Here is a 16,753-nt window from a genome sequence, read left to right as displayed (position 1 = left end):
AATGAATTCTTTTTGGCATGGCTCTGCCTCCTATCTGCTGCAGATCTGGTGCCATACCATAATCGGCAAATGGTCAGCACTGCTGCCAGGGCCTTAACCCGTCATTGGTCGTGCTATGAGCATTTCTCTTACACTAAAAAACATTATGGTTTTATTTTTACAAACAAGTCGGAGCAGCATTGTCCTCTCTTCTATCTGAATTTTCAACTTTCATTGGCCAACATCCAAACTGGTTGCAACGAATGATGCGTTGTTGACCTTGAGACAGGTCTCCAAGTACTGGTGTGCGAAGTAGACAGAGCTCATAAGCCTTGTACACATGGGCCGCCGACAGCGGCAATGCTCAGAATCCCACGACTAACCGCCAGGTAAACGACAGTGGAAGCAATGACCCTCAGCATGTGCCCAAGTTGATAAACCCAGGAAACACGCCTCGAAACGAGGTCTTCGTCTTTGTCCTTGTCTTGGTGATACAGTGAGCGGGCCGTCGCAGAGCCCGACTCCGATGAGACCGGACCTGGATGGCAAAAAAGGAACTGCACAAGATGCAGCCTGAGGTTGAATCCAGAAGGGAGACGTTGGTCGATATCATTTCTCAGCTGCCATGAAATTAAGAGTTAGTAAACCATTCAGGTCAAGTATAGTTCAGATAGAAAGGAGGTATAACATGATATGTGTAACATTGATGCTTCCCTCGCACTTTAGACTTATGTATAACTCATTAATGTAAAGGGTTAGCTGTACTTGTTAAAAAACTATTTCTATGTAAAACCATTAATGCCCACTGTCTGACTCTTTCATCATCTCTCTGTAAACATTATGCCCCATGACTAACATAATTTCTAAGATAAATAGCTACCTTTAACAATGTCAGAACTTTTCTCAATTCGCGACCAGTCACATTTGTGAAACCAGAGGAAAGGTCAAGAATATTATAATCATAGGTAAAAACTGCATATTCAGTTTATTTTATCTTTTAGCAGGTATGCTGACACATATTTCCTTTTTTCTTGGGGAAAAAAAAACTAATTACAAAAGTGCGTGCAACATGTGAGGAAAAAATTTAACTTATAATATATTTAATCATTTTGTTTTATTAAAGTTTTGTTCATAGGCTTGAGTCAATACTTACGGATAGTTATGAAAAGTTTAACTACTATTTATACTTAAATAGGTTGTGCTGTTTTTAAACACTTATGTTCAAGTAAATGTAATATCAATGAATTTTAGGGCACAAAACATACAAATTAAATAACAAGAAATTCACGCACTAGCAATGGTGTAACATGAAAACAATTACTGGTTAGCTGAGGGATTAAATCAGAGGTGCAACGAACACCGCACTCACATAGGTTAGACCATCCTCTTCCAGTCTGGGTTTCTTGCAGAGTTCACAAGGTTGCAACAGTGCTGGGAGGTTCCCGGTTCGCAGGGGCAGCTTGTCGGCGCACGTGGTGTTTCGACACTCCTCCTTCCTCATGTCCCTCACGGGGCAACTGCACACTCGCACCAGCAGCGTGTCCCGACCAACCACTTCCTTGCTGCGTCCACAACCAACAAACACAACCCTGTGTTTTCATGCAACCACTTCACACAAGAGGAAACTGCTCACTTGCGCCAGCAGCGATCTCGACAAAACACTTCCTTTCTACATCCACAACTAAAAAACACAACCTTGTGTTTCTATGCAACCACTTCACTCAAGGGGCAACTGCACACTTGCATCAGTAGCATAAAATTTTAAAATACAGCGATATATATATATATATATATATATATATATATATATATATATATATATATATGTATATATATGGGGCTACTGGATCAGGGTTCAGGGTGTGGATTGATGATTGTCGGTCCGCCATCTTGGATTGTGACGTCACGGCGGCCATATTGGATGTGTGACCTTGACCTTTGACCTTGACTGCCATTTTGGATCCGCCATTTTGGATGACTTCATTTTGTTTTCTCAAACATTCCGGCATTTTGTTTTCCGCCATTTTGAATTATGACGTCGCCGTTGCAATTTCCGTTATGCCCGCCATCTTTAACTTTTTTATCTATTATCTGATTTTAATGGAAAAAAATTTTAAAATAATAAAAAATTGAATTAATAAAATTTGAGTAAAAATATTAAAATATATATATATATATATAATATATATATATAATACTATACAGTACTATACAGTTGTCCAATAAAAATTGATCTAAAATACAGTAAAATAAAAAAGAGTGTAATATACATGGGCCAAAACAAAGAGCGGAAATTAGAGGAAATTAAAAAAAAATTAATCCTGGCAAATGCATTTTTTTTTAAACCAGTAAATTTTAAGTTGAAGGTTGTTTTGTTGATCTAGTTACATATATAAAACATACACATATAAAAGTACATACACCAATCCCTCACTTAGCATGACTAACGTGTTCCTAAAAATGTTCAGGTTATCCGAAATAGCATATTCTGGAGCGTTGGTCTCCATAAATAGCAAGGCTAATTTACTTAATGTGTTCCAAAATGTGTAGGGAAATATTCTTTACATACTATAAATAAGTAGAATTACACTCAATGATACATATGTCTCACCATTTATCTTTATAAGCCTACCATTGAATACTTTGTATTACAAATATGACACAGTGTAACAGGAGATAGTTATGTATCATTAGTTGGCTGGCTGACTTGCCCGCCCGGGCATGACCTTCAACTCATGTTGCGTACCTTTCCACAAACTTTCCAAACCATCCTTTACTGGCAGTGAAACCAATATTACTGTCCGGATATTTAAATTTCAATTTTTCAAAAATTAATCTACTTGTTCATGTATCTCCACTTGGTTCACACCAATCAGTCAGGCTCCTGATTTTTTTTCATTGCACCATTCATCTAACAACCTTTTCCATGTAAATGATCTGTTCATTTCTGTTCCGGTATCTAATGTCAAATATATTCCCTCTAGTACAACCAACAGCACAGACTTATATAAACGTTTGATATATATAATTGTGCGCACTGTTGACTTTCTTAAAACTAAAATGTGATCAACATAAGTGTGGCCTTCATGACATTCTATACGCTTTAATACTTCTTATTTTGTCTTAAATATTTGAACAAGATGAATTATGCTCTCACTTGGAAGCTATGATTCCACTATGATTCCAACTGCAGGTGCTTACGCACGAATGGGCAGACGTTGCTTGTGTTTGTGCGAGCTCCCTGCCACTGGCTAGACTGAGTTCATCACGGCCAGGTCTGTGGCCGGGCGACAACAGTACGAGACATTAGCATGGACATTAAAACATATGGTACTTTTCATTTCATAGCTGCAACTTAACTTGCAATAGCTGATGTTTGTACAACAGCCAATAACGTAGTCAGACCTGCTCGCCCATCTCTTCCTCCCCCGTATGGCTAACTGCATGCCATGGCACATCTGTTGTTTACCGAGTTGAAACAGACTTTGTGGCATCATGCACAAATTTTTTTTTTTGCCTGTCATGATTTCGTGCTAACTGAAATTTACGAACATGCTATTCAAGATTGGGGCAGTAACATTAACATCCAGGTTAAATGAATTTGTGCAATCTTAAGATGTGCTAAGTGAGGGATACGTGTATTGTAAGTTCAACTGTTATGTTAACAGTGTTAACGTACATTAAGATACTGTCTACGAATGAGCGCCACCTACCCAGCTTGTAGCACGCAGTATTTTGGGGCGGGCTAGCATCGAAGCTACTCGTTTGTATTCGGCTGTCTTCAGATCGGCCCAGGGTCACTTCTTGCAGGAACACTTCAGTTAGTTCTACCACCTTCTCGATGGACAATTTTATAGTTAAAAAAACCCCATTGAGAGGCGAATGAGAGAAAAGCCTGCCGAGACACTACTGCCGCCCATGAACACTATCAAAGAAGCTCGATGATTGTCGTTGCCCTTGCTACCACTTCCAGGACTTGGACTTTGGTAAGCCCTTCTGTTTTTGTACTTGCCGAAGTATTGGACTTGTCCTGTGTGTTGCTGCAAGGACTTGGAAGAATTTGTGAAGTCAACGAGGTTAGCAATCTATGATACTCGTTTGGACTTGGAAAGAGTTTCAGCTTGAGGTAATATCTTGGTATGTCCTAGTTACCTGTTTTAAGACTAGGTCACGACTGTTGCAATAGCCATCCCTAGGGAGTCAGTGAGTTGGGTCGTTGCCTTCCGCACCCTAGAGTTGCGGCACGTATCCTACTTAGCAAGTCCAAGGAGCTAGAATTTTAAGGGATATATGTTGAACTGTGACTTCACTTGCTAAGCGGAGCTGTCCTCATTACCCCAACGGCCCTGGACATCATGACATAATCCCCCAGATGTCCACCCATGAAAGATGAGGTGAGTTGCGTCCAGATTAGAACCGCATTCATATCAGACTTCTCTGTAAAGACACACTGAATATTCATGTACGATACCATATACATAGCCTCCGTGTAAAACAACTAAATGGTTTATAATAGATTGTCACATAACTGTAAATTGATATGGAGACCAGTAACTTTTGTTATTTTTAACAACTAGTAATTAGCTAAGCAGTGGTCCTAGTTTTCAGAGCCGTTTTATAAAGAATGTTGATTAGTAATTTGTGATTAACATTTTTTAGAGTGTATTTATTAATATTTATATTATATTTATTATAGCCCAACATAATATTCTGAATGTAAATATAGGGCCTATATAGTCTCTTGGTCATTAATAGCTACTTGTTTATTGGTTTGTGCAAGCCATATATGTATAAGCTGTTATATTTTGCTCACGAGTGATCAAAGTAAGAACCTAATTATGTTCAGTAATTCTGACAGTTAATTAGGCTGTGTATCTCATGGTAGTGCCTTGTACATTTGCAAGCAATAAAGGCACTATGTAGCATTGCAAGACCCTGCCCTCCTAAATAAATAATTTTCTTTTAAACTTCTTTTTTGTATATGTAAGCAGTAATAAGTCAATGTTTTTTGAGTGATGTATAGGTTGTGAAACAGTAGAATCAGACGTTATGGCTATTAATATATGTTATTTTAACTTGCTGAGAGTTTTAAGAAGGTATTGTGTATTTTATTAGACATTTTTAATCATCGGTATTTTTTATGTAATTATTCACAAAGAAGTCGCTGTACTAGATTTTTACCTGTTTAGGCCTACTTTTTCAGGTTTTTCTCAATAAGTTTAATTTTTGTAAAGTAATTTGTATTATGATTGCTGTTCTTAATTTTTATTAACATGTTGTAATATAATTATAAATCACGGGACTGTGTCTGGGCTGGTGTGATGATTAGAAAGAGAGGCATGAGAGGCCTGTAAGTGGGAGTGAGAAAGAAACAGTGCTTCCCCGCCAACCGAGATAAAGACGGTAATTTCCCCCCTGCGTGGGAACTGAGTGATAACTGCTCTCTCACGGTGTGGGAGAGAGAACGAGAATGGGAGTCCCCGATTTCGATGTGAAATTGAAAAGAGATAGATCAGGGGAAGCCCAGAGTTTTGTATGTAAAAGGGTTTTTCATGTATTGTAACTTGTTCTGTGATTGGCTTGTATCTGTAAGAGTGAAATGAAGTGTGCGTGTGATTGGTCAGTGAGGTCATGTGACGTCTACTCCCTGCGTGGAGGAGAGTGTGGCAGGACTTCACCAGTCGTCTGCCGATAGCTGCACCAGTAGGTCGCGTTCGGTGGCTTCTCGCAGATGATGTAGAAGCATTTGAAGAGATTATTTCACGTTGGTGGTCGGAGCCAGGCCTATTCTTAAATTAACCAAATTCTTTGTTATATTTTCGTTCGGACATAATTAGAAATTACGGCCACCTTCGTAGGCGTTTTGGCTCGGGGCGAAATTCGTTTTCGCCGGGTGCGGTCATGTTTAAGGCCGCACTAATTTTGTGTACTTGCAGTCAAAGACTACTGAAGAATATTATTTTTCGTTAATTTTCCTCGCGCGAGCTACCAGCAGTTTTCGACGGGCAGATGTACGTGTGAAACGAGTGAATGAAACATTGTGTTCAATTTGTCTATGCATCCTAGTATGAAAAAATAAAAACAACAAAATTACAATCGGCGTTGAACATTTTTTATTTTGTATATAACGAACCGTTATAACACAACTGCTTCTTTAAGGCTAATGAGTACATTTGTATTAAGCTCTTTACTAACTGCTAAACTGTTTGCCCGCAGAATACAGATTCATGGAATTGAGCTGTGCGAAGATTTCATAACACAGGATATCATATGCATTGCACAGATATTTAATTATCCTCAGTTTGTAAAGGGTTGTGACATTTATAATAAATATTTTGTTGTTACCTCTTAGCACTTTGTACACCTTCTCTGCCAGTTTTTACCTTCTTGTGCCTCACTCCTGTCTTCTCTGATAAGGGGAGCAGTAACACAATGATTTATCAAAGTAATGTTAAGCAGCGACGTTCCTAAGTTCCTATTTATATATGTATATTCTAAGTTCATTGTACTAAATATATATTTTTTTCTTTCTGTAAACATTCAGTAAGAAATATTTAGTAAGTAATAACTACTAATAATATAAGTAAATACTAGCTAAAGAAATTGAATAGCAGGTCACTGTTAGTTATGATACTGAAACTATAGTTGCCAGTGAAAAGCTGTTCAGAAGCGCCAACTTGTTTTTCTACTTTGTGTTTAGAACTGGATATTAAAATTTTATTTTTTTAAATGTTATAAGAAATATTCCTGGTTAATAAGGCTTCACAGACACACTCACTCGGGAGTCTCCAAGGTGAATACGACCTGAATGGGCCGGCGGTTCATGCTCCCCTGGCAGCTGGTCTTGCACATGAACCTGTACAAGAAGCTGACGACGTCCGATCCCGGCGGCGGGCTGCCGAGGGGCGCCACCACGCTCAGCCGGCCGCTGCTCTCGTCCCGCTCGTACGAGCACGTGTCGTGTTCGCAGCGTATCACGTGGTCCACATGCGGGAATCCTGCGCACATTGCAACCGACCTTCAGCAAGTCTGGAGTCATGTAGCTCATGGAACAAAAACATTTGCCTGTTTAAAACCTAATAAACAAATTTTTTAACTACATCCAACATCTAACCACATTCATGATATTTGTTACTCATCGGAAAAGAACTTTAAAAAAAATTTGTACCATCAATAAACTAGAAAAAAGACCATTTATTATGGTTTTAAGCGGAAACACAATTTCATAAATCATTTACCTTGTTAACATGAATTCCAACAAATAAACTCTCTTCATTTTATAACTTTCTCATGAACTTCTTCCTGAACCACCACCGATGTGACAGAGGAACAGAAAGAGAGTTGCTCTGCTCTTCCCTGTGGCTGCTAGCTCCCTTTCCTCAATCAACCTTCCTGTATTTATTTTATGTAAGTTTGGTTTCTGAATGATAGCTTTAATGCTGCAGTAACAAAACTCAATTTTTTTCTCAATATTTCCTAATTATTTGTTTTAAAAAAAGGCCATGTAAATCCCCGTACTTGATGAAAGAGGAACCAGAAAAGGACTTGTACATACCACAAAACCACAAAGAAGCCAATGTTTAAATGTTCACTATGCTGTCCTTTAATGACTACATTTAATATTGACATTAAGATTTTCCTACACTTTTAGTATTAAATGCAGAAAGGTGAGTCATTTACTAAATAAAAAGCTGTATAATTAATCATAAACATGAGTTTAATGTTTAATGCAATGTGGGGAAACTTCCTTACTACTTGATAGGCTCCACTTGGGTCGCCAATTAATTATGTAGAGCTACTGTAGGAGTTTAGGCCCCACACACTAAAGAAAAACGTTGGGCTGAATTAAAACTGTGTAATAAATTTTATTTCTTAATAGTGTGACTCTCCACTGGTAGTGTTGATATAATGTAGGTCACAGTTAGGTGTTACTTGATTGGTTAGGAACATACATAAATACACACTGGAGTAGGTGAAATTACAAATGACATAACACAACACTTTGAATATTAAATATAGAATTATTTTATTCCCAATGTAAAAATGATTTAAAAGATTTCAATCTTATTAATATATTTAATTTAATTTCTATTCATATTCAAACAATAACCTAACTTAACATTGACATCATAGGAATTCAATAAAAGTTCAATTACCAGGAGTTATGTTGCGCACATTTAAAATATTTTCAAGAGTCTTTATTCGGGTTCGTTGACACTACACAGTTTTTAATTAATGTTTTAGGGAACTTAAAATCAATTTACCTCGGCTAGTTAGGTTCAAAAGTCATCGGCAGAGCTCAGAGCCTCTCATCTATAGGACCACTGAGTCTGTTAATAAATGTGTAAATTCGTAAAATCTATCTCCAAGTATTATTTAAATCATCTATAAAGTCAATTTAATTCATGAAATCAATGTTTATATTAAGTTTCGGCGACGATGCGACATAAAAACGGGAGTTGCGTGATTCGTGCATAAGATTAGAGACACAAAAATCTGGGCACTTTTATTACTCACGTTATTCACTCCTATATTATTTATATTTTTAGATAAATCCTATTTCAATATTCAGAACTCCCTAATGGTTCATAATTATCATCCTCTATCCGGGATGCCTGATGCTAAATAGCTAATTTTCAGGATTTAAAATCGCCGACGTCACGAAGTTGCCGCTCATTCAGCTGGCCATTAAGAACTCTCTTTCTTACTAATTTCTCAAATAAACCAGTAAGACTCAACTTTTAAATGGTGGCCCGTGATTGGCCAAAAGAACCAATTCTGTTACTTAATTTCTTACCGAAAACGTGAACTCCGAACGCAACAATTGCGCGGATAACAAAATTTCACTTATATTTTAAATACATAAATATTAGAATCATAATTTCCATAATAAAATTACGGCGTCAATTTTACCGTTTACAGTTTCCAAGTCCATTAGTCCTTAGAGGGGTATCAACAATACCTCGTTTAAATAGTCCGGTAAAAATCCAAAGAATCACTTTTCCATAGACATACATAACAAAATATTGCCGTTTCTGAAAATAAATAATATTATACATAGAGCAAACAAAATAAAATAAATCGTAAATAATAATAAATAAATAAACTGTCAAAACAAACATGTTGCAGTACAGATTTTGCCGCCCTTGTCAATTACATTGAACAGTGCTCTTTGACCTGTTCAAAACGGTGCAATGTGATTGGCACTTCCCTTTCTCCGTCGCACAATACACAACACTCTTCGTTGCCTAGCAACGCGCGCACAAAACGACAAACAAAAAAAACAACTTGAGAGCGACTACCTCTCCTCCTGGATTAGTTTTTTTTTTACCGTTGCGTGCCTGAAAATCGCGCCTTTTTAAACACTTTTTGTCGGGTCGTCACTGCTAACAGACCTGCGCGACGAAGTTCACGGATTTTGCAGTGCAAAAATCTTCGAAGGCGGGAACTGCTGCTGCTCTCCGACTGCTTCTGCCTTGAGCCGCTCCTGTTGAGAAGGATTCGGGAGGACTTACTTACTGTGAGTATGATTCACTAAAGGGATTCGAAGGGGTGCAATATACAAGTGGATCAACAATAGGACGTTCTCCAGGTCACGTCACGGCAGTGGGTCAGCGTCCACCTGCGGTGATGACTGCATCCTTGCTGCGACTCCTCCCTCCTGCAGCGGACAGCGGCGTCGAGACGGCGCCTGTCCTCAAAACGACCAACAAACCTGGCCTGGTTCACCACGCGTCGACGGGGTCTGGCGTGGGGCGATGATGCTGTACCAGACAGCACGGCATCTGGCACTGCAGCTGACGTCATCAACTGCTGATGTGGCGGCGTCCAGCCGCCCTGCCTCACGACTACGCGCGAGACGGCGTCGTGGCGTCTGCGGTGCTGATTGCGTGGGGCGAGGTCACCACTTCCCACAAGGAAGCACTCGTCTATTCCCATCACTGTTAGGTACACAATCGTTGCGAACCGCACTATGTCTAGCTCACTCTGGTGTAACCTTCGCACCTGACTTAAGTATAGGTGTCCGGGTCTTAATCGATAACTTAATCACTATGTGCGTACTTGTACTCTTGCAAATACAAGTGTCTGCAGGCAATACAACTTGTGTACTTGCCGCGGAACCCTATGATGTCAGTGTTAAAACAAAAATATCTTAAATTAACCTTAACATTCCTACACATTATTAACATCATTGTTAGAAAAAAAAATAAATACAATTAATTATTAAAGCTCAATTCTTGCATAACAATGCATGGTTATCAATAACCAATAAATTCAATATTAGGACTTTGCTTGCTACTAACATTTCACATTGTTAGTTCGTACTTGATTAATATGCATCACAGTGCATTTGCTTGTTTGTGTTCTCATTTCATGAGATTTTATACATTTCACAAAACATATCATTATAGCATATCATTATTGGATATTAAACATCACAAGTTTTACTTTTCATAATAACATATTGATAGCTAACATGATTGTTATTCATCATTCTATGTTTGTAACTCACATGTTTACATTTCATTATCAAAAATATTTGCATTTAACTATAGCATATTTAGCTTGCAATTTACATTTGCATTTCACAACACTTGTTAACATTTCATTAATGAATATATATCAGATCATGTACATACTGACAATTAATAGTTCATTATTATGTTTGTATAGTACATATTAGCAATTGACCATAAAACATAACATTTATATATAACTATATATATAATAACATTTACAAATCATAACATTTACATTTCATTATGTTTACAGGTTGTACAATCAAAATTTCATAGTGTTTTTACACATTGTTTACATTATCATCTCCTATACAGAGAAATCGTTGGTTTACATAATTACCAACTTAGTAACTTTTCCAACTTCAGTTTGCTGTGATCAGCTCAACAGCTGTAGAGGCTTTATCTTCCTCTTCTCATCTTTCATTACTTGTTTTTTCCCTCCCGTAGCGGTCTCGCTGGGTTGAATAAGTGTTCACATTTCATCTCATCTTAGTTACTATCAGTAACATGAGTCTTGTAACCTACTGAGGCTCCTGGCTTCAGTGTAGCTAAGGTTCCTTTTACCAATCAGCTGTTTCACAAACATGCTGTATCAGGATAGCTTTCAACATATGGTATAACCTGTTTAATATTTTTTTTTCATTTCTTTTTAAGGAAAGTTTTCTTGCTTTTTCAATTTTATAACTTCTGTTAGGCGAAGTTGCTTGTGGACACTTGTTTGCCGGAGTACCTTCACTTCTCGCGACAAAGGGCTTAGATCCTGACTTTTTCAGATCCACATCCTTCGCTATTCTTCACATCATTCGAAGAATACTACTCAAGCAACTATAACAGTGCTGCGAGTGAATAGTGTTGAAACGACGTAATTTTCTTGTATAGGGGCTTCTCCCAATAAATCCTTAAAAATCATCGATTCCAAATTTTCGTGTTTTCATTTCATAAAATTTCAATACCTTGACATCCAAAGTTTAATAAACTAAAAGTTTCAGCTAAATCTGATTGGATTTGTATGCGAAATGAGTGCATACTTTTCTGATCTGCATTCTGGGTAGAATGCAATCCTAAAGATCATTCTTTTCCCTAAATTCATCCCAGAAATGGTGAAAAAAAAAAATAGTGAAGTTTTAAAATCTTAGTGAGTTCTTCTATAAATATTAGAAAAATTAGTGATTTTCTATTTTTCATCATCAACATCACTACGCCTATTGGATTACTCAGCATCATCAATAAATCAAGGTAACCTGCATAATATATTATTCTGCTTGTAGTTGCGAAGTGTTATGTGCTTTTAGAGATGCTTTGCATGCCAGTGTTTATCTATGTTTACACAGCAGGATGGGGTATCATACCACATAGTTACATCGACACTAAATAAGCTTAATTTCTTCTCGTTTGTCAGTACACAGTACATACAGCTTCACATAGGTATAGGCTAGTCTAGCGTTAAATATATATCTTAGTGAAATTTGAGTTCATACTCATACGAGGAATTGTGCAAGCCAACTGATACATAAATACAATATACATTGTACACTGGTAGCTTCACAGGCTACAATAACATCTGTATGGGTGGCATTTCACTTCACCTCAAATACAGCAATATAGCGGGAATTACACTTCCGCATAACCACAGGGTAAATATCTGCATAGGTGGCATTTCACTTCACCTTTACACAGAAACAAGCGGGAATTACACCTCCGCTTAACATTACAAATTACAGTGGCTGCACTACGCCTCACATGGCGTACTAGATCACATAATCACAGTGACATACACTTACTCCTCTGTACAGTTCAAATCCTTGGTCTGAAACTTACACTTAGACTGCTCTCAGCTGTTTATGGTACTATACCTTGTACCATCACGAGGCATTCACAGCTTAGGTCGGTACTGCTTACATAGTAGTAGGGCTCTTGTATTCCCTTAGCTGCGTTATATTATAACGGCCTACTGGTCGGCCTGTTGCTGGCTCTGCTAGTGCATAGTATACTATACTGCTGCTAAACTTCTTCGGTGTGTTCTTACTGCTGGTGCCAGTACCATTAATAGTACTCGTTTATTTATATATAGACCCTTTTGTTGTGTGTGTGTTGTCGGGACGATATACACTGGCTGTCATCTATTTTTCAAAATATATATATAGACATATATATATGTGTCAATGGTACTGTTATGCTCTTGTACTCTGACCCTTAGAAACATGCAAAAAAAAAATGTTATTTATCATAAAACACACACTCTTGGACACAGGTAGCTAGGTAACATATATCAACACATAGGGATAGAATTCAGGTTTTTATTAATAATAAAAATTGCTATTCATCAGGGACAACTAACATATGTGTAGAGATAAAAATCAATATTAATATAATTAGATAAAAAAAATCACAGAAAAACAATCCTAACGATACTGAACATGACTCGTGGATATGCGCTTATGTAAATTAAAACATCAGGAAAATACGTAGCACACATGAATCGTTCAGAAAAGTTCGTTAGTGTATGTTCAGAAAATAAATCAAATGATGTTTTTACGGACGCATTCTTACATACCAGAAAATGTTTGAAATCATAGCACAATTAATAATTAGTATGATTACTGTTTATGTTTATATTTGGGTTCGTATTTGCCTTGGCTTAACTCAGTTTATATGGTAGAGACACGAAACTTGTACTCCCATTTCACCTCTGGGTATCACAAAATAAAATAATAATTTAAATCTTGGAACTAATAATTCATGACGTAGTTCAGGATAATTGACACCTTTTACGTGAAAACTAATCAGTTTGTAGTCAAATCGGAGTTATTTACGACGAAATTACATACAGCTGGGTATGTCTATGGGCGATACAAAATGCAAGATCTTTACTTACAGATTTTCACTCCTAATAACATATCCGTCAGAATATGCCCTTATAATCTTATACATTATTTATTTATACGTCGTTTAAGCTCATCCTGAGTGTCGGATGGCATAATCTAGCTAGCTATATTTCAAATTTAAAATAGGCCTCGCGCCTTTGCGTCGGCATCAGACGCCTTCATACAACCAACCTCTTAATTAATACGTTCTAGACGCCTCACATCTAAAACACGGCCTCTCATTGGCCGAAACCAAAATCGGTTAGCGTAATTTACAATATAAATACCGTAAATAACACTTATTAATACAATTGAAAACACAAAAATGCAGTAAATTTAAAACGAAAATTTCCAACAATGAAAATTTCTTTAAGTAATACCCCGAATAAAATCATCGTTTATTCGTTAAGTTCATTAGTCCTTAGAGGGGTATACTCAATTGGCTGTCCATATAAGTCCATTTCAGGTCATAGAGCATAGCTCTCGTAGATATACATAATTAATAAAAAATATATTTAAATAACTTTTGCGGGCGAACAATATACAAATTAAATAATAAAATTTCATAATAATAATAATAACAATCAAAATAATAAGACTTTATAAATAATAGTATCATTAAAATAAGTCATAACTTTCTGTGCATTATGAAAATAGTAACAGCACAGAATTGCCGCCCTTGTCAATCATATTGAACTGCAATCGTTGACCTGTTCAAAACAGTACAATGTGATTGGCAGTTTACCGTCTCTCTCGCACTGTGTACAACGAATAGCCTTGTCGCCTAGCGGCGCGCGCACCACACATAAAAAAAAAAACTTGGAGCGACTGAGTTTCTTCTTCTCCTCCTTTTTATTTTTTTTTTCTATCGTCATTTCGCCCGTTACACCAGACAATTCGCGCAATTTTAATCACTTTGCAACGGGTCGTCGCCGCTAGCAGACCTGCGCTCGAATGGTCCACGGGTTTTCCCGCGCAAAATCTTCTCTGCTGGACCTGCTGCAGCTCTCCGACGGCGTCTACTCCCTTTAGCCGCTCCTGTTGAGAGGGACGTGGGAGGACATACTTACTGTAAGTAGCAATCTCATATGGCTGTAACGGGTGTATGTACATGTGAGTCAACAATGTGACGTTCTCCAGGACACGTCACGGCAGTGGATCAACGTCCACCCGCGGTGCAAACGACATCCCCGGCGGCGGCTGAGGAGGCATCGGGACAGCGCCCGACCTCAAAGCGGCCAACACCAACACCTGCTCCACACCAGACGTCGGCGGGTTTGGCGTGTGGCGGCTCGCAGCACCGGACACCACGGCTCCTAGCTCCGCGGCGAACTGCGGCTGCAGCTGCCGCCCTACCCCACGAACACGTGAGAGGCGGCGTCGGGACGTCTGCGGTGCTGCTCGTGTCGGCGGAACCGCCATCTCACAAGGACGCACTCGTCGGGTCCCATCACTGATAGGTACACAGCCGTTGCGAACCGTATTGTGTACATTTTAACTAACAAGTGTCCCGGTCATTAAACAGTCTTAAAACTCTTCACTCATGTGTGAATCGTGCACTTGTAACGCACAAATGTCGGCAGGCTAAGACATCTTCTGTGCTTAACGTAGCCTATCCACAAGCCAGTTCAGTATAAACTAAATCTATTAAAACAAATAGTAACTAATGGGATCAAATAACATCAGATATTAAATAATAAGTATAGTAACTTAGGCTAAACATTCAATAACTTTCAAAGTGAAATTGTTACATCTTAACAATAGGTATCATTAGCTAGATAACATTCAAGCATAACTAACTAAACTGATTTTCATGTTAATGAAATGGTTTGTTTACATCATTGTTAAGCATCCTTATGCCTTCAGGTTGTACCTGTTTTATTCTATGTACAATTTCATTATGCATCTCGTACATTTCCATAAGCATCATCTCACAATCTTTCATAACTTCATAATATCAACAATTGATAAAATTAATAATTCTCACTAACATCTCATATCATATACATAAAATCATATTTACAATATCACTTCAAGGAACATTTAATATATTACATCATTAAAAGCATTTGTTTATGTTAGCAAACAAATCAACAATAGTTTGGATTTCGTTTAAGTACACGCATCATGTGTAACTTGTGCTTGGAAAGGGAACGCACAGTGTTTCCTTTTTTTTTATCTCTCTTTTATCGCAGCTTTTCGCTCGGCGAAGGCGGCCTTTCTTTTTCTTTTATTTTACTCGAGTGTCTGGTGAACTTTTATTTCTACCATTTCTCGCAAGGTAGTATTTTTTTTCTGTAATCAGCTGGGTTCTCATATAACGCAAACAGCTGTTTGGAAAGTGTATAGCAGTCTCCCTCTCATCTCAACCATTAGTTTCGTTTTCAGGCATCCGATGCAGGCTTCGCAGGATCCTGACTGTGTATTCATATCATTCAGAAATTTCTCTGATAGGAATTGTTTCTTGTTAAAATCACTTGAGATTCATGATCTCGATGAAAAGGATAATTCTATCCTGACAAAGCCAAGTGAAACAAAAAAAAATGCTTTCATGATAGCTTGCAAATTTTTTATTTTTTCTTTTTTTTTTCTTTTCTGGCTGGCTCAATTTTGCAGTAACTTAGTACTTGTTTATAATACAGCCTGCTGACATTTATTGCAACAGTGTACTAAGTCCGCGACATAGTTGTTAGACATTGAGTTTTTCAGGTCTTCGTTTGACATCATATTCGCCTACTCGACGATTACAAACATAAACAAACAAAATCTCAAGTGCCACGTTGAATGAAATTACAAGTCTTTTGTATAGTTTTTTTTTTTCACAATAAATAACACAAAGTCGCTCGTATATATCTTGTTATCATTTCATAAATATCATTATTTAAAATAACCAATCAAATTAATTTAAAGAAATAGCTTTCTAATACTGAGTGGATTTGTATGCGAAAGGAATGCATACTTTTCTACTCTGCATTCAGGGCAGAATGCAACCCTATGAGATCGTTTGCAAAGCCCTACTTCAATCATAGAATTCGTGTAAAACAAAAGTATTACATTTGCAAAAAAAAGAATATTTTTTTTTATCTTCTTCTGCAGCAGTGTTTAATAACAGAAAATGATAAATCTCGGCGATTCTTAATAAATTCAGTGGTGTGTTGTGCTTCGGAAAAAATGGAGTAACCACATCAGTAATTCAAGGTAACCTTATTATTATTATTGTTATGCTAGTAGTTGCAAAGTGTTCATGTGCTTCTTAGATGCTTTGTAGAACAGTGCTCACCCATGTTTACACAGCTAGGCCATACTTCTCTCACACAAGTTAGTCGACAACACATAAGCTTGACATTTCTTTTTGCTAGTTAGTATGATAGTACTTACAGATAGGCGCAT

The 16,753-nt window shown here is 37.5% G+C and overlaps 1 protein-coding gene across 9 annotated transcripts in view; it reads right to left on the bottom strand.

Moving 5' to 3' along the window:
* LOC134534824 (cellular tumor antigen p53-like) overlaps positions 1 to 16,753 on the bottom strand; it is a 44,000-nt gene that overhangs the window by 4,029 nt on the left and 23,218 nt on the right. For all 9 annotated transcript variants that reach the window (XM_063373444.1, XM_063373447.1, XM_063373445.1 and 6 more), the window contains 2 exons: positions 6,758 to 6,977; positions 1,349 to 1,541 (listed from right to left, as the gene is read on the bottom strand). In XM_063373444.1, coding sequence (XP_063229514.1) covers positions 1,349 to 1,541; positions 6,758 to 6,977 — 413 coding nt within the window. The remainder of the gene's footprint in view (positions 1 to 1,348; positions 1,542 to 6,757; positions 6,978 to 16,753) is intronic.

Source organism: Bacillus rossius, chromosome 8 (genome assembly GCF_032445375.1).
Source record: "Bacillus rossius redtenbacheri isolate Brsri chromosome 8, Brsri_v3, whole genome shotgun sequence".
Lineage (NCBI taxonomy): Eukaryota > Metazoa > Arthropoda > Insecta > Phasmatodea > Bacillidae > Bacillus > Bacillus rossius.
This window is presented reverse-complemented; position numbering and strand designations above follow the sequence as displayed.